The sequence below is a fragment of the Carya illinoinensis genome, chromosome 10 (assembly GCF_018687715.1).
Source record: "Carya illinoinensis cultivar Pawnee chromosome 10, C.illinoinensisPawnee_v1, whole genome shotgun sequence".
NCBI lineage: Eukaryota > Viridiplantae > Streptophyta > Magnoliopsida > Fagales > Juglandaceae > Carya > Carya illinoinensis.
The window spans coordinates 1,523,236-1,540,985 of NC_056761.1; the positions used below are offsets into that span (position 1 = coordinate 1,523,236).

The window sequence follows — 17,750 nt, forward strand, 5'->3', positions numbered from 1 at the left end:
GTATGTTCAGGTATGGGTACCCCATTGCTTGTGGATACTTCGTCGGCTGTGGGGGTTTATCGCTGTAAGCAGCCGAAGGGTTGTCCTGATTCGCTTCCGAGGACTGACCGGGATCTTTCTTGGGCTGGCTGGCTGTCTTCAGGCGTAGAAGCCATGAGGGTTCTCTCGTTTCTCTTTCGCCCCAAGAATTTTTACACAGAATGAAGTGTAAGTCCTCGTAGGGAAAAGAGAGAAAACAACAAAGGAGAATTACAAAACGCGTAAAGCCATAGAATCTTCTACTTGCAAGTTGGTTCATAGACACATCCTTTGATATCGACGCAGCGGTATTTGATTTGTAATAGAAATTTCTAATGAAATTCTGTTATAAGTTAAATTCAATCAAATTAATTGTGCAAAAAATCTTCTACATTTAGCATAACGAATTATAAATGTAATACATATAAGGTTGTAAATAATAAGATTACTGCTCTAGACGCTTGAAATAAGCTAGGTCAAATTTGAACTAATTGTCTCGATTCGTTTATTGAATGATTTCACAAATATAAAATTATGATAAATTATTAAACAATACATATATATATATATATATACACACACGTATGAAACTCGAGTCAACTCGTATAAATTCAAATAATTTCATATTTATTAACTTTTTAATATTATCTTTATATTTATAATGAGAATATCTTTAAATATTTAAGGAGATGAAAATTTATACATGATAAAACTAAAACAAAAATCATAATTATTCAATTTGTGAATAAGTTCGAACTCCTTCAAATAATTAGTGAGCTGTTTGTGAACATAAAAGGCAATTCAATAATAAACTTGAGCTCAACTCGTGTTCAAATAAAAATGAGTAATGTTATTCATCATCTTGTAAAATAAAATTAGATGATTGGAGATTATTTATTATGTTTCACTTGTAAACCTATCATTTACTATCACATCATAAGATTATAAAAGGACGATGAGAAAAATGATGATAAATAAATTTTTTCATTGGAAAGACAGCATCCTATATTAATATTGAAACTGAAATTTACTGTTTGCATAGCACGTTAAAAGTTGTATCGGAACAAGCAAATAGTAATATAGATCTATGCCATGAACAAGAGATCATGATTATTATATATGCCATGGACGATTCTAATTTATGTCGCGTGGATGTTACAAATGCTTTGTAGATGTTATTTTGAATCTTACCAATTAAATTGTGTCGTATAAATAATGTGCGACATAAAGAACTTTAACTAATATTAGTCTTTCCAATATTGTTCTTGCATCAACTTGGACCATTATTTTTTGTTTTGAGCCATTTTCTATCGACATTCTGAAATGAAATTGTGAAGCTAAATGTCCATCACACCGAGGAAACCAAGGCCCATCGTGGAGGAGGCATGAACTCCATGCCAATGCGTGGCCCAACCAACCAACTCACATATGTTCATGAGAAATCTAACGGCAAGGGATTAAGATTTGTTACGTTAACCATCCTAGACGCGTAGACTCAACGATCTTTAGTACGAAAGTTGACCCTGTCTACGGATCATAACAATAAATATTATAGAACTCATATAATTTAAAGTACAGAAAATATTTAGGACAGATAATTATTGAGTATATAAACATGATTCTGCTAACTTGTAAGGGATGTTCATCTCCTCTCTCCTCTCCTTGCGATCGAATATCTATCTAAATATAACCTGTAGCTAGTGAAACTTCTGAACTTCCATCGAGTCCATAATGTCAGTCTACAAATAGTACTAGAATTGTCACAAGGTGTAACTCGATCCCACTAATAAGTACGAAACGGATTGAGATGTCTTACAATATTTTACTCCTAATAGACCTTAAAAAGATTTTTTTTAAAAGAAAAGTATGATATTTTAATTTTATTAATAATCCTCATTTATGACAGATGAATACCTTATACAAAGAGAGCATGAGATTACATCAGACGTTAAAAGGGACATGAATATGCCCTTATTATTAATTAGATCTTGTCACCGAAACAAAGAATATCATTAGCTATTTATTATATGGTATGGTCTAATTACTTTGTAATGGAAAATAGATGTCATATCAGCTGTTTATCGCTTTTGTTCATTCCAGGTCTTACTCTCAAAAAATTCACCCAGCATGCGTTCAAGATCTTCCGGAGTGAACCTTATGTACTTCTGAGGGTTCTTTCCATTCTCTATCATAGGCCTATAACACAAAAACACATTTAAAAAAATAAATAAATAAACCAAAGCATAAAAAATTAGGCAAGCCTTCTAAAAATTAGTAGGGAAATTAAAAAGTTCGAGGAACGTGCCCGTAACGTCTAAGGAAAGATCTAAAAGCAGGCAAGAGAACTTCAGCAACAGCCAGCCTCAGAGACTCTCGCAACTCACTATCGGGAACTGTCCACTGAGATTGCCTTTGATGTAGCTCTTCAAATTGGGTATTGAAGGTCTTGAACCTGTCCTTCACCACTGCTCTGGAAAGGCCACCGCCACCAACATCACCTCCAACTGGGCCACCCCCACCTGATGGACTAGATCCCTGAACGGTGAGACATTGAAGAATCTGAGGATCAAAAAACAGCAGCATAGCAGCTGAGTGAGATCTTCGACTAACTTCATTTATCAAATTATCAAGTATTATCTTCGATAAACATTTCTAGCACCTGTTAGTGGTGAAGTACAGTAACAGTCGTATTAAAAGTCAAATAATAATAATAATAATAATACTTCAAAAAACAGAACTTCAATTTGCAGGAGTTTCAAGAGGATATATGCTGCCAATACATAAGGTATTACTCACTTATCATGTCCTTGGCATAACCAAAACCATATAATGCTCGTACAGCCAAAATAAAATAAATATGTAAATGGGAAAGTTCCATAGATATCTAGCGTGACAATTAATGTCTCCAGGTCCAGCTTCAAGATTTGTCAGGGAAAAGCAAACAGATTCTGATGCAACAAATTTGATTATAGAAGCAAAACCTTTGCCCAAGAAACCCTCTTATACTGATTTGCATGCTGCTGAACAATCCTCCGCTGTATCTGCACCCAGTCATCCCCCAACAAGTCCTTTGCCTCTGACCTGTGAATATTCTTTTTAGAATTGTGCGTACTTAGCATGCAGAGAGGATCATTGCCAAATAATAGAGCAAGCTAAATATATAACTAACCTCCGAACCGATCTCACTATGTAGTGAATGTTGTTCATAAGAAACAATTGTGTCAATGCAGGATCTTTGTACTGCTTGGATTTCCCATCCAGGTTATTCTGGAGAGCCAGCATAATCCTTGAAGTTAGAGAAGCCAACTGAGCTTCAGAATCAGCATCATTGAACTCCTGAAAAAGCTGCTTCAATGTGGATTGGTAGCTGTGCACAAAAATACCCAACAGTCAAGCATTTCGTTTGACCACAGTTTCTCACAAACATTGACCAAAGACAACCGCAAAAGAACCAAGAAGCTGGAAAAGAGGCTGATGGAACAAAACTGGTCTCCATAGAACATACAAGAAACGATTTGAAGAGTTACCAAAGTGAAACTGTATAGAAACAAGCCCATTAAAAAAAAAAAAAAGAAGAAGGAAAATCTTATGGAAACAATATGGGTAAAACAAGTAGGTAGGAAACTTGTCTCGGATACAGTCACCACCACTACAATAAAAAATTAGAGATGGATACCTGTACTGCTGTACATGATGACTTATACTAAACCATTAATGCAAAAGATTGTACTAAGTGCCATGAGTGTCCACCAACTACCATAACTTAAGACCGCATAAGAAATCCATCAATAAGAAGAATCGGTCCTCAATAAAGCATTCTTTTGGGGGGAAGCCTTTTGAAACCACTAGCAGGAAGTGGAAAGAAGAGGAATTAAAACTCACTCAAACAGAAATTTCACGTAATTTATCACATAGCTGGTCAAAGGGTGGACAGTTCCATCAAGTACAGCAGTTTTTGTTGCGTCTTTTTCCACCGCTTCTTCAAAATCACCGAAGGTCTCCTGGGCAGTCTGAGCTAGCCGCTTTGTCAAACTCAGTGCAGATTCCCGCGTTTCAATGCAATGATTACTTCCGAAAAGTGTTCCAATCTGCTCCACCCCACGTCCAACACGCAATGTAATAAAGATTAAATATATCAGTATTACTAAACTCAGAAAACAGATCGATCTGAATATGTTTATTTTGTAACACCATCAGCCTCTTAACATAGCTTCTTATTTCAACAAGTGAGCCAAAACCTGATAAAATGGTGATCAAGTTGTGTATGTGCACACATTTATGTATTTGACTATGAATTCATAATAGAAAAGAAGAAATTTGAGGATGAATCATTTTGAGTTCTAATTGCCAACACCGATTTTCATTTAAATTTTTTGACATCTCCGCAAGAGTCCCCTCCACAAGAATCCCCCTGATCCTCTTCTATATTCAAGTTTTTAAAAATCAAACCATATTGTTCACCACCAGCCTGGCCAAAATTTGGGAATAAATCAAGCAAGGTCTTATTAGGATTAAAGCAAAAAATTGTTTAACCAGAAGTGAGTAGATGTTGGTGAAGAAAGGCAGCAATTAAGACTTACGTGTATAATCTTAAAATTATGAGGGGAAACCTTTTTACGTATGAACATCGATAATGAACTAAATAAATTTCACATGCTAAAATCTAACAGGATTTAGTTTCCTATCAGTGATCTGTATAGCAAAATTTACCTCTGGCTGGAGTTCTCTCATTATCTCATACATGTCCAAAAGAACAAACAACTTTTCAGGCGATCTCTTGCTTTTGGCAATAGCCTCCCCAAAACTGAGAAGCACAGACACACTATTTGCAGTGACATCAGCAAAACACTGATCCCTGAGAGAATCCATGCCATCGAATATTTGATCGCAGACTTTCTTTTCCCCAGTGAAGAGCAATTTGACCTGTTTCATGCATTATTAAATAGTAGGAAAAACAACAGCACCAATTCAGCCTCAAGTAAATCCTTACAGCAATCCGCATGTAATGGATCCAGTTCCCAATCTTTGCCTCCAAAGCCTCCCACTGCATTTTCTGCACATCGTCTTTCGTAAGTCTCTCCACTCCTAGTTTCCTGAGACTCTGTTCTAAAACAGGAGCACGAGTATCCCTGGTTTTTGGAAACAAAATATGATTGCCATCAATTAAACCAGATTATAAAATAACAAAAATAAAGGGAAGGAAGGGTAACATGTGAAAATAAAACACAGAACATGTATCACCCCTTATATAAAAGAAAAAGCTGTCCCTCTTTCTTTTATAAGTGGGATTCGAAAGGAAATATGTATTATACATCTGAAGATGGCATAGCAACTTAAGCTCTGCAAAAAATTTATTTGCCTCTACCATTCCATACGTTGGGCATTGGCACACCATTTGGGAGCATCCACTACTCAACATGAGAAATGCAGAGAATCTTACCAGCCCTTGACAAATGAAAATCAGGCACAAGGCTTGTCAATGTAATATATCCAACTTAAATGTGATGGCAATTCCGCTAACCATTATTGTAGAATGTTTATGAACTGAATGATCTCCAGAGTGAAGATGGAAGATTGAGTAACCAAAAGTGTTGAGCAAGGGCACAGCCACAGATTAAGCAGAAAAGATTGAACTAATAAATATATTCAATCACCTGTAAGTTCTAAATAACTGTTGTTGATTCCCAGCTTGAACCATTTGTTGGGCTAGTTCATGCAGAAGTGGCAAAACCCTCGGCGGAATAAGAGTTGGAGTTTTGTAAACAGCAGTTGCTAAGCATTTTTGGTGCTCGGCGTGAGACTTGCTACTGGCATCACCTTGGTGTCCAGGTTCTGATGATGGCCGCAGAGAGTTTGGAAGACAATCGAAAAGACGATCAGGTTCCACAGGCTTGCTGCATCATGCACAGGAAACAAAAGAGATGTACTCTTGTTTTCTTTATTGACTTAAAAGGTAACCAAAGATGCCCAGTAAAAAGTACAAGTCAACAATATTAAAGTTGTCCATTAATAACTCCTTTTGTCCTGCAGTTGGTGAAAAATTTAGAAATGGCATATGTCCAAATGAGATGGACACTTCCTAAAAGTCCCTTAAATGGGCTAACAAACGTAAGCCCATATTTAGAAAAAACAATGAACTAAAATTTAACATCGATAAGAAACGTTAAATGGATAGATGCTCTCATTTTGTAAAGTTTCATCGATATTTTGAAGGAGTATTATTAAGTCTTAAGAAGCGCTAAGAGTTGTTTTGTGCAGAACAGTAAACATGGTTTTCTTTGGTGTTACAAACTTTGCCTCTTTCTTAACGAAAAAGGTTATAAACAAGATAACAGAACAAAACAATATTTTGCAGGTTAATTTCCATTAACTTCATCCTTTACCAGTTCAAGCATAAACATTTCACCACCAGTTATCCACCAAAACTACAAAGAAACAAGGAGGAAAGGGTAAATAATGTAACTACTAACTAGTGAAGTTTCTAACATGATTAGAACAACATTAACTGGGAATTGAAAAACAGGGAGGTTCTAAGAAATGTGAATTACCTACGAAAAAAAATAGTAATAATTGGTCTGCTTTGTAAGATAAAATTAATAAAGTAGTAGACAACAAAGAAAAAATAAACCTGTAATTTGTTAACAGCTGTCTGAACTCATCTTCAAGTTTTGAGATGGCTTTTGCAAGCAAGGTATTTGTTTGGTTAAGGATGCCACCACTACTTTTAAAACTTTTATTGCTGCTGAAAAACCGAACAACGCTTCTCAGCTGATTAATTGCTTCTAGGTAGCTTTCAAGGTCCTCATGTGGTCCTCTGAGTATCTTAGCCTCTGCCTACATATTTATATTGAACTTAAAACCAGCATTGTCAATCAGAACTACATATTAAAAAGTATGGCATGACATGGTAATATTGTTTTGGTAGGAACACTGCATGGTAATATTGTTTTGTTTCATCAAAAGCTAGAAAAGAAAAAAGACATATTTTAAAAGGAGAAAAACGATGATCTTATACCAGTACTCTAGATAATTACATCATTACCCCCTCAAAGCTGCCATAAATAAATATTAACTGCCAAAATTTGCCTTTTTTTCCCTTTCTAAAGAATAACCAGGGATCCTACGAACTTAACACAATTAAACATTAGCTCAACAACATTCTGCATTAACACTTAATGAGGAGAAAACGGACTATATACGCTTTCACTAAAAAGAGGATTGCCCTTGTATTTGATACCAACCATTAACTAAAAAGAGTACTCTTTTTCTGTTCTTTTTTCGATTATTCTGAGTTATCTTAAGGAGGTTCCCCTCTTCTAATACTGTGGCTCCAAGTTGCGACCTAACTTTTGTCTTCCAGAGTGCTTCCTTTCGCACTTCTATATTTTATTTACCCTATTTAAATATACTTTGATTTCCCGTAAAACGTTCCTCAGCACTACGTTCCCAAATTCATATAAATAAGACCAAACATGCCCCCAGAGAAAATGACTGACTTGCTATCGTCAAATACTCAAATTGTTTATTTCCACTAAGTACACTTATCACTAACTCAAAACAATAAAAGTGACCAACCTTGCGCGTGAGGTCGAATTTCCCCAATATAACCTCTGCAGCCTTCAATGTCTTATCGATATTTTCATGAGCCCTTCGTATCGAATGCGTTCGTATCTGCCACAGCCATTAAAAGAAATTTCGAAAACAAGTAAATGAGCAAAAACAGAATTTGAGCTTTAAATTTTATTTTATTTTTTAAAAAATCATCGGGTAGATCTCATTACATTAGGTCCATTGTGTGTGTGTGTTGAGAGAAAGAGAGAGAGAGAGAGAGTGAACGTAAAAACCATTTCTTTTAAGTGCAGAGAATCTCTTCATCATCCTCAATCTTGTGAAAAAAACGTCTAAAACGTAAAATTTCCAGGCATTTATATCATTTTTTGTTATTGTGTAATGGAATTTTTCTCTTTGTTCATCGGCTGCCAAACAGGAAAGAGGAGAAGTGTACTTGAGTAGGACGCATTGCGGTTTCGAGGGCGGAGAGGCGGTGATCGAAGGAGCCGAGAATGGAGACCATGTTGTCCGTGATGGTCTCGCTCTTCTGCAGCGACTCTCTTATGGACGATGCTCTTTCGCTCAGGGCCTCCATTGCCTGTTGAACCCCCATTTATCTTTCCTCACCGGATTTTCCCTCACTTTTTCTTTCACTTTGTTTGGTCAGGGAGAAAATCATGTACAGCATTAAACAAAAATGCGAAAACGTCAAAAAAAAAAAAAAAAAAAATTGTGTATGGGCAGTTTCCGTTGCTGAGGGGATTCTCGTCGAAATACAGAGGACGTAAGTCGTTACAAAGGGATCGCCAGCGTGCGGATCCATGTGTATAGAGCTATATGCACACGTGGTACGTGGATATTCAAGGTGGCGTGTATATACACGTACCGCGTGTGCATATAGCTAGACCAGAAGCCAAGAAGCGTAATTCGATGAATTTAATGTTGTATGTAACCAAAAACACCGATAATTAGAGGGAGGCGACATATAAATTTCATAAAATTCCCTTTGATTTATTTATCGATCAATGACCAATGAAACAGTATATTAATTACAAAAGCGTATACAACGCAGGCACGCCACATCAAATAATCAAATTATCTCTACTCTAAATGTACATGTCATCCTCCTTCCTGATCCTTGATCTACACACGCACGCTAAAGTTAAACCTTGAACCAAAAGAGCTAAAGTACTAAACTCAAGATGAATGCATCGAAACTTTATTTGGTGCATTTGACGGGCTGGGAAACTGGACCCGCTTTGGACTTGAACTCAAAGATCACGGCATCATACATGCAGCAATGAAACTCAGCCTCACTCCCCAGTTCCTTGGCTCGAATACATTCCTCACACTCCACGACATCTTTTCCACCAACCCGGCCATCTTCGTCCACATTGCCATTGATCTCTTCATCCCCCAGACACAACCCACTCAGACCCATATCGACTAAATACCTCTGTCTCTCCATCTGCAACTTCCTTGCGGCCTGCTTCTCGTACCAGTTTCCGGTTATGGAAATCTTCAGGAGAGCCTTCGACCTGTACTTCACGGCGAGGTATACTGTTAACATGCGCGGAGGGATTCCAATCATGCAGCTCGCGATCGTTTGTAAGTACTCTCCAAACTCGATAAGATGTCGGGAAAACGCTGCGAAATCAGACCTTCTGGTTATGGGGATCCTCTGGAGGGTCTTCGACTTCCTTGAGCGGTGCTTCACGAGGATGTAGAACGATAACTGGCGTGGAGGGATTTCGAGCTTGCAGCTTATGACCGATCGAAATTTCTCAAATTCCAGCGACGGGTGAAAGTCGACTTCCCCTACGTTGGTCTGGCTGTGACCTTCAAAGAAAACGACAGGGAAGTAGACAGAGTCGGTGATCGCCATTCTCGAGAAGGTGTAAGGCGGATTTGCTTTGGACTCCAGCAAGATTGGAGCGATGAGCGATGCACAAAGGGCTTATAAATTCTAAGTCGTAACAGAGATAGCAAGGTGCATGGTAAAGAGGCATAGGGGTTTATATAACGAGTACGAGGAGTGGTTGGATTTTAGTTGGAAACGGAGAATATATATATATATATATATATATATATATATAATGTTAAGAGGGTGGGGAGATTTTCCAAATAGAATTAGGAATAGGACATCGATCTCGACGTGAAATTGTGGGGAGATACTCCTAATAGAATTAGGAATAGGACATGGATCTCGACGTGAAAGTGTGTCCATGCAGGATAAGTGAAAACGACAGGTATTTAGCCTTATCCGAATAGAAGTGGGATTAGAACACTGGCGTAAAGAGGTACACTGTAGTAGAAGTCCACAAATCTCGACCGGGCAGAAATGGCTGGGAAGATAAGTAAAACGACGCGTATTGGCCTTTTCCGGTTAGGAATTTCGAAAAATACCTTCAGCTCTTCATTAATTATCCTTAAAAATCATTTTTCAGTTTATTTATTTACATCGATTTTTCACAAAATACAAAAATCAAATTTAATTTCACATAAAATTAAAAGATAACTCAAAGATAGAACTTTTCAATAAATCTTAAATATCTTTGTAATGTATCTTACCTTGTTGAGAAATGCTTTAGTGTTTCTTTCTTCTTCTTTTTTGGTTTAGTAATTAAGTATTTTTTATTGATTTTGTGAATTTTTTCCCTTTTATAGATCTTGTCACTTAAGTAAAATCCTCAAGATTTTCTCCAAAAAAAAACTTTCAAACCAAACAGAACTCAAGTTTACTTGCAATGTGTATTAGATTACATATATATTAATTTTACAAAGGTCCTAAACGCAATGCCTGAACAACGTATCTTTCGCCCACATACACTGAAGAAACAATTCTAATTACACCCAAGGTTTGCAATTTGGACAACCAACTGATAATCTTGATTACAGAAGAAGTTGAATGAGTCTCTGAAATCTAGAAAATTACTCGGATTTTTTTAGGTTTCCTTCGTTTCCACGAGTGAATTTAATCATTTTTTAAAATTTATTTATTTATGTCCTAACAGTACCCTCACGTGTGAATCAAGAAGGTTATAAATTGACATGCGATCATCAGGTGACAAGTCAAGATTCAAATTGAATCACTGTTTATTCTATTGGCTTAAGCTTTTTTGGAACAAAAACTGATTCTGTGCACATGTTTAATTGAAGAGCCCTCTACGACTCCAGATTGTTGGTTTTATAAACCAAGAAAGATCGAGTGCCAAAATACCCAACTGCCAACGTCTTTCCAGCTGAGGTTGGCTGAGAGCGTTCAAGGACAAATCCCATGCAGAAACTTTTCCTGCAATACGCACAAAAATAAGTGAGAATGTTCTTTGTGAAACACGTTGGCAACAATCAGTCCAGACCCCAGTCTTCCTATTCAAGGAGTACGTGAGAAAACCATTAAAGGCTTCATCTTCCTATTCGGAAAAGAAACTCAGGCAATTCCAGGCTTTTCTTTATAGTAATAATAATAACAATAATAAAAATAATAATAATCATAATGAAGTGAACACAGATTTTTTATCTACTGCCTAAACCACATTGTACTCGAAGAACTTGGCAAATCATATCCATAATTGTAATTAAGATGCCTAGATCTAAATGATTTTTTATGATCTAGCTACTTTTACTTTGTTGATATGATTTTTGTTGGAAATCCCACAAGTGTGAAAGGTCACTTGAGTATGCAGCCAATCAAGCCACCCACCGTAAGTTTCTAGCAGCAAATATTGACCCATATTTGTGCACCGAAAGAAGCCTCCCTCCTGGTCAATAAGTGTGGGAGTTTGTCCCCCATGGCTCCTCCTATAAAAGGAGATCATTTGCTAAACATTAAAATCATCCTCACTGCGATGAGAGATCAAGACAGAGGATTGGGCGAAATATAGGTTCTGGAAAACCCAGAACAGAGGGCCATTTGAGAGATAGAGATTTGTATATGAGTGTTTGTAATTTTATACAAACATATTGAAAATAATAAGTTTTCCGCTTCAGTGGACGTAGGCAAGTTGCCAAACCACTTAAATATTGTCTCTCTATCAGAGTTTTGGTTCGCACTATCCAGAAAAATCAAGTTGATCGAAATCAACTTTTGACCCCACTATGATGTTCCTCACATCAAGACGAATCTGTTGCCACAAACGGCATAAAAAACGGATGTGTTAAAACCCTAAAAAAGCGGTCTCGGAACAAGCCACGACACTGCCATTAGGAGGCGAGGATAGCACCATGGCCAGCCTACATGCATGCCTTGGCCCGTGCCGTGACACGCACGGAGCGCCCAGCATGCAGGCCAGGGAGGTTGGAAGCCGCACGCGGTTTTGCCCACGCTAGCCAGGTTAGTGGCATGCCTTCGCAGGCATGTCATCCAACGCACGGCTCCAGCCCTTGCCTTGCAGGCTAGGCTAGTGGCATGCCCACCTAGCATGCCATCCAGCGCATGGCTTCAGCCCATGCCTTGCAGGCTAGGCCAGTGGCATGCCCACCAGGCATGTCATCCAGTGCACGGCTCCAGCCCATGCCTTGCAACTTCAACGCCCAGGCCACCAGCCTGGGCAATGCAGCACGCACACATGGCTCACCACCAGCAGGCCTTGCATGGCAACATGTCATACCCACCAGCAAGCCCTTGCATGGCAGCATGCCATGCCCATCAGTAAGCCATGTTGTGCCATCTAGCCATGGACCAGACCGAAGACCACCATACACCATCCTAACCCACCATGGGCTCATGCATGCCTGGGCCAACTTGGCCCGCCACTATGTTATTTTTTTTTTTTTTTTTTTTTTTTTTTTTTTTATTTCCAAGAGACCTTTTGGGGGTTTCCAAGTTGTAACTCTTATAAATAGGACCCTTAGTCCTTTCTTTCATATCTTTTGACAATTTGCTTTGAACAGCTTTGTTCTTGAGATCATCCATTTCGATGCTTAACACTTGGACTCTTTGGGGTGCAATTCGTGAATTCCTAAGGAGAAAATCACACTTTACAATTCGTGAATAAGTGTGATTCAATCTATCAATCTTATGAGTATTATTCATTCACTCTCTTGTCTTCCATTTACTTTCCATTGATATTGTTAGTTTGTGTGCATTGTTCTTGAGAATTCATTGTGTTCTTCAGATGGTAATTGCCACATTTCACCATTTGCCTCATTTGATCCATCTAAGCACTTAGTGCCGCCCACTATAGTGTTTGTCATAGTCCACTATAAGAAACTCATTCCTTATAGGAACAAGACCACCATTGGCGTGGAGAACTTATTGTCTAGAGACTTGACCGGGGTCCCTAACAAAATGCCGAAGGAGCCCGTACGCTCCCCTAGAAGTTGGAGAGTGCACAGACGTGCCTCAGTCGCACCAAAGAAAGAAGACGAGTTGTATACATGCGCCCACGCGCCCCAGGATTGAAGACGCGTACAAGGCACGCGCTCACGCGCCCCCCATGCGCCGCACACGCCTCAGAGGCCCTTTTGCTGCGAATGCATCTCACACGCCAGACGATCTGGACCATCTGTTTTTCAGATCTTTGTGGGGCTAGATCTAAGCCATTCGGAATCCGATTTCAACTATCAAATAGTGCTTTCCAACTATTTGGATCATTCCAGACTCATCTATATGGTGTGAATGTTGAGATTTGTGAATGTTGAGATTCGTCATCAGTACATTCGATCTAAACCGTCCACGAGTTGCAGATCATTTCGGGCTAGATATATGCCAGTTGGAGTTCAATTGTGATGATCAAATAATGCTAACAAACTATTTGGATCATTCTGGACTCATCTATATGGTGGGAATGTTGAGATTCGTCATCGGTACATTCGATCTGAACCGTCCACGTATTGTAGACCATTTTGGGCTAGATTGACGCCAGTTGGAGTTCAATTGCGATGATCAAATAGTGGTGACAAACTATTTGGATCATTCCGGACTCATCTGTACGGTAGGAATGTTGAGATTCACCATCGATACATTCGATCTGAACCGTCCACGAGTTGCAGATCATTTTGGGCTAGATCAACGCCAGTTAGAGTTCAATCGCGATGATCAAATAGTGCTGACAAACTATTTGGATCATTCTGAACTCTTCCGTACGGTGAAAATGTTGAGATTTGTCATCGGTACTAATGATCTGGACCGTTCATACTTCAGATCAGTTGTTGACTTGATCGCAGCCAATTGGAGTCATGATGGACTCATTTGTTTTGAGCTTGATCACAGTCAGTTGAAATCGTAATGGACTCATTTGTTTTAGACTTGATCTCAGCCAATTTGAGTCATGACAGACTCATTAGTTTTGGGGCTTGATGTTAGCCAGTCGGAATCCAATGTTGCCAGACTCAGTTCGTTTGGGCTTGATTTAAGCCAGTTAAGATTGTGAAGTTTGAGGAGCAAACTTTAGATCATTGGACGATGCTGATTAACTTGTTATATCAGCAGGTTTTTGCAGTCATACAACTCATGGAGCATAATGTTATTAAGAGGAGAACCACAACGGATCTCATTGTAACTTTCTTTGAAAAGCCAGTTGCAAATAATAAAGTGCAGATGAAGAAATAGTTCAATTTTAGAAAAGGCAAAAGGTACTATTGTTGCCCAATAGTATTTGATGTTATAGTCAAAAAGTTGGGAGGTCATGAAAATGGCTATGAATAATTCTGAAAAGAAGTCGAAGTTGAAATTTCTTAATATAAGAGATCTTATCCTAGATAAGGAGGTGCGCAAAAGAGATTCTAGCAAGATCTCAAATTGTTGGTCCTGAATGTTGATAGTAAGGATAGAGGCAAGTCAAGATCTGGACAACAGATGACTCGCTAGAATTTGTGGCAAGACAGGCCACAAGAGACTGCTAAAATTAAGAGAAAATTAAGAATGATGTTGTGAATATGGTGACTGAAGAAATAGATGACGTCGTATTTCTTGTCGTGCACAATGCTGTTAAAGACAGCTTGAAGACAACAATCAATCAAGTGTGTTTTCTCAAAAGGGTGTGGAAGGTCATGAATGATTCATTGGTCTTGACTCATGATAATGGTCGTGTGAATTAGATGAGGAAGTAAAAGAAACTCAGTTTTATTTTTCCTCATCTAAATCTGAAGAAATCTCCCTAGACCATAACATAAAGCAAAGGTGTGAGAGATGCATGCGAACTAACCTCACAGCATCCACTAATTGGCTCGCTATGTGTTTTCTTCTGTTAGACGGAGTGACCCAAATGGCTCTGATTCCACAAACAGCAGGGACAGCTTCCCTTTCGTAAATAATTGCTCCATTGAGATTCCCATCCAACACCTCAGAACAAGCAAGGGAATGGGCTTTTTTATTGACTTCCCTTTTCAAACTAATAGCCCCAAATTGGAGAGTAGCAGATTTATGGCTTTCTATTCTCTTAATAGAGGTACCATCAAATCCCCAATCCTCTGAGCGTGATGGAAGTTTGAATGCTTGTTTTATCGGTTCTGCAATTAGACATCCGGCAATCCTTCGGGAGGAAATAAATAGATATACCTGTCATTATTTATGTGGGAATACAAAGATGCAGTCAACACCTCATGCATTGTTCTACTTTAGAAATGAAACAGAGAGAATGTCAGAGCTAACGCATATGGAAAACTAATAAAACATTTTCCCATCTCAGAGCTACATGGATCGATCTGGAGATCTTCATATATGCGGGCTATTCAAGATGCATACAAAAAACTCAAGCATATACCATCAATGACAGGGAATCTGCAGAGAAAATCGATAGAAATTTTGTGCAACAGAACGGGGAAAAAAAATCCAAGATATAATCAAATAAAAAGCATTGCTGACCAACTTACAGCTCTTATGGAATGTACATCCACTTCCAAGCTCAATTTCCATCATCTTTACCACTTCCTCAACCTACAAGTACAATAATGCCCGATTCGATACTCGAAGAACGTTAACCGAATAGGTATCCATTTTCAACCCCGTCAATTTAAACCAGCAAATTGTAAACCATCTTATCTATCTATTTCTAAATAGCAGAAAGTAAATACGTACGAACCTTATTCTTATAAACACAAGGATCACCATCTAACACCAAAATGATTCGACCCCCTTCAGTATACGGCATAGGAACGAGCCTTTCATTACACCAACCCTGTAATGTTAAGTTCTCAATATAGTGAGGAGAACGCTAAAGAATACGGAATCTTAGAATACTTTAGGAAATACCTACCATATACCGTGGTGTCTTTACGACGTTTGGTACAGGACCATCATATTCACTGTATTCCCATAGTACTCCAACGCCAAATAAACACATAGGATTCAGGCGTTTAGCGATATACCTTGAATGGGATCCCATGGGTATAATCCTTATGAAATGCCTTGTGAGCCTTCTCATCGTCTCTCTCTCCAGGAGCGTAATTGATCCCACATGTGGAACATGTGTGGAGGTTGAAATCAGACTGACCCAAATCTAAATGGAACTGCGCATAGCTTCTCTTCTTCTTATTGTTAATTGGTCTTCCAGACACATTTGATTCCGGCTTGGAACACCAGTTATCGCAAATGGGTTTCTTCAGCGTTTCACTGACCACCCCCCACCCAAAGAAAAAAAAAACCCCCAAGAAATGTCAATATTAATGGTGTATAGATTTCAAATCTTATCTTCTAAACAAGCCCATCGACGGAAATAAATTCGTTAGAAACGGAGGGAATTAATGTGGATGTTAGGTTTTTTTTTCCCCCTTCTTTAAGAAAAACTCGGATATTAAAATCACCAACCAACTGCATAACTTAATTGCCAATTATTAGTATAAATTACCAGAAAACGAGGCGATGTGAAACAGTATTTTCTATCTCAGCAGGCAAACAAAAAGGCTAAGCCCAGTTAAACCAGCACAACGGGTGAAAAGTCAATTTGGAAGATCGAAACCATATCGACCAAAAACAAAGAGCACACCTGTGTGACTTTTGAGCTCTGCGCGTGTACCAATTGAAAAACCGATGTTCTTTCTTCTCCCAATTCGTCAATTCGTCGTCCTACCCGTGGCCGTTAAAGATAGGGGATTTGGGAGCAACAGAAGCAGAGGGTTTGAAGAAGGAACTAATCTTGGATTGCATCTGAAGGAATGCCTTTTGCCATCTTCATTGGACTGGTGTCTTCTTGTTTTATCATTTTTGCATTTTGTGTTTTTGGCCGCCAAAATGATTTCCCGCCCCTTCTATACCTATCAAAACTTCGAATGCTTTGGGCCGGTTCGGGTTATGGTGCAACTTGAACGTTTACAACTGTCGACTTCTATATCTAATTATTACGATTTTCTCAAACTATTATAAATAAAATATAATAAATAATTTATTTTTTTTAATCTCTAAACAAAATTTATATTATAACAATATTTTATTTAATTTTTAATAAAATATCTCATCTTGTATAACTAAACGAGCCCTAAATGAAATTGATATTTTCGTTTCAGAAAAAATTATTTGGATCCAAAACTAAATTAATTCTTTTCAAAGAACTTGCATGAAGCTTGTTCACCCTAAACCTTTGTAAAAGTTACGTGTGTAACCGGTCCATTTTTGGACAAAATTTATGACCAAATCTGTATGTACCAATTTTACATTTTTTAAAACTGATTATTCTCATAAACCGGTATTCTGATTTTACTGATTTTTGATCCGGCTCGGTCCGATTTTACCAGTTTTAATATAATATATAATATAGTATATTATAATATATAATACTATAATGATAATATATTGTAATATATTATAATTGTATTATAAACTATAACGATATATTATAATATACAATATAATGATATATTATAGCATATTATAATATATAGTGATATAGTATTAGTATAACTATTAATATGAACTATATAATATTATTATAACTATTAATACAATAAGTAAAATGATATAAAATTTTAAAAATTGATATTATATTAATTAGTAATTTATCATATAATACAAAACTATTTTATATATAGTTATATATTATATATAATATAAAAAATTAAAATATATATATCGGTCCGGTCCAATTTGATTTTAAAAAAAGAAAAATTAAAACCTGATCTATTTTAACCAATTTAAAAAAAAAAAGTAAAACCAGTACTAGACCGAACCGATACCACCGGTTTGGTCCGCTCCAGTCTGATCTAATTTACTGATTTATTGATTTTTTTTTACACTCCTAATAAAA

At 37.6% G+C, this 17,750-nt stretch overlaps 2 protein-coding genes across 5 annotated transcripts; both read right to left on the reverse strand.

Moving 5' to 3' along the window:
• Positions 1 to 1,954: 1,954 nt before the first annotated feature.
• LOC122279947 (exocyst complex component EXO70A1) lies at positions 1,955 to 8,348 on the reverse strand. Its single transcript, XM_043090862.1, has 11 exons — positions 8,024 to 8,348; positions 7,594 to 7,689; positions 6,647 to 6,852; positions 5,673 to 5,912; positions 5,009 to 5,147; positions 4,729 to 4,941; positions 3,901 to 4,106; positions 3,188 to 3,385; positions 3,000 to 3,099; positions 2,324 to 2,577; positions 1,955 to 2,214 (listed from the first exon to the last, which is right to left on the reverse strand). The coding sequence occupies exons 1-11, from the start codon at positions 8,180 to 8,182 to the stop codon at positions 2,097 to 2,099; spliced, it is 1,929 nt and encodes a 642-aa protein (XP_042946796.1). The 5' UTR covers positions 8,183 to 8,348; the 3' UTR covers positions 1,955 to 2,096.
• Positions 8,349 to 10,167: 1,819 nt separating this feature from the next.
• Positions 10,168 to 16,725, reverse strand: LOC122279948 (protein CHROMOSOME TRANSMISSION FIDELITY 7-like). Of its 4 annotated transcripts, none has more exons than XM_043090865.1 (6): positions 16,497 to 16,725; positions 15,880 to 16,123; positions 15,594 to 15,689; positions 15,380 to 15,448; positions 14,718 to 15,070; positions 10,168 to 10,861 (listed from the first exon to the last, which is right to left on the reverse strand). In XM_043090865.1, exons 3-6 carry the CDS (start codon positions 15,660 to 15,662, stop codon positions 10,735 to 10,737), a joined length of 618 nt encoding a protein of 205 aa, XP_042946799.1. In that variant the 5' UTR covers positions 15,663 to 15,689; positions 15,880 to 16,123; positions 16,497 to 16,725; the 3' UTR covers positions 10,168 to 10,734. The 4 variants fall into 4 exon arrangements, with proteins under 4 accessions (XP_042946799.1, XP_042946800.1, XP_042946797.1 ...); XM_043090866.1 differs by having other exon boundaries at positions 15,775 to 16,123; XM_043090863.1 differs by having other exon boundaries at positions 15,768 to 16,123.
• Positions 16,726 to 17,750: the final 1,025 nt, after the last annotated feature.

Bases quoted from the DNA above. Each gene is read 5' to 3' on its own strand.
- LOC122279947 (XM_043090862.1), bottom strand. From the start codon at position 8,182: ATGGGGGTTCAACAGGCAATGGAGGCCCTGAGCGAAAGAGCATCGTCC. The intron at 6,853-7,593 runs GTTGGTCACTTT...ATAAATATGTAG, and splicing joins AATTCGACCTCACGCGCAAG to GCAGAGGCTAAGATACTCAG. The intron at 2,215-2,323 runs GCACGTTCCTCG...TTTGTGTTATAG, and splicing joins TCTTTCCTTAGACGTTACGG to GCCTATGATAGAGAATGGAA.
- LOC122279948 (XM_043090863.1), bottom strand. From the start codon at position 15,935: ATGAGAAGGCTCACAAGGCATTTCATAAGGATTATACCCATGGGATCC. The intron at 15,449-15,593 runs GTTCGTACGTAT...TTGTACTTGTAG, and splicing joins CTTGTGTTTATAAGAATAAG to GTTGAGGAAGTGGTAAAGAT. The intron at 10,862-14,717 runs GTTAGTTCGCAT...TGCGTATTGCAG, and splicing joins CAATTAGTGGATGCTGTGAG to GAAAAGTTTCTGCATGGGAT.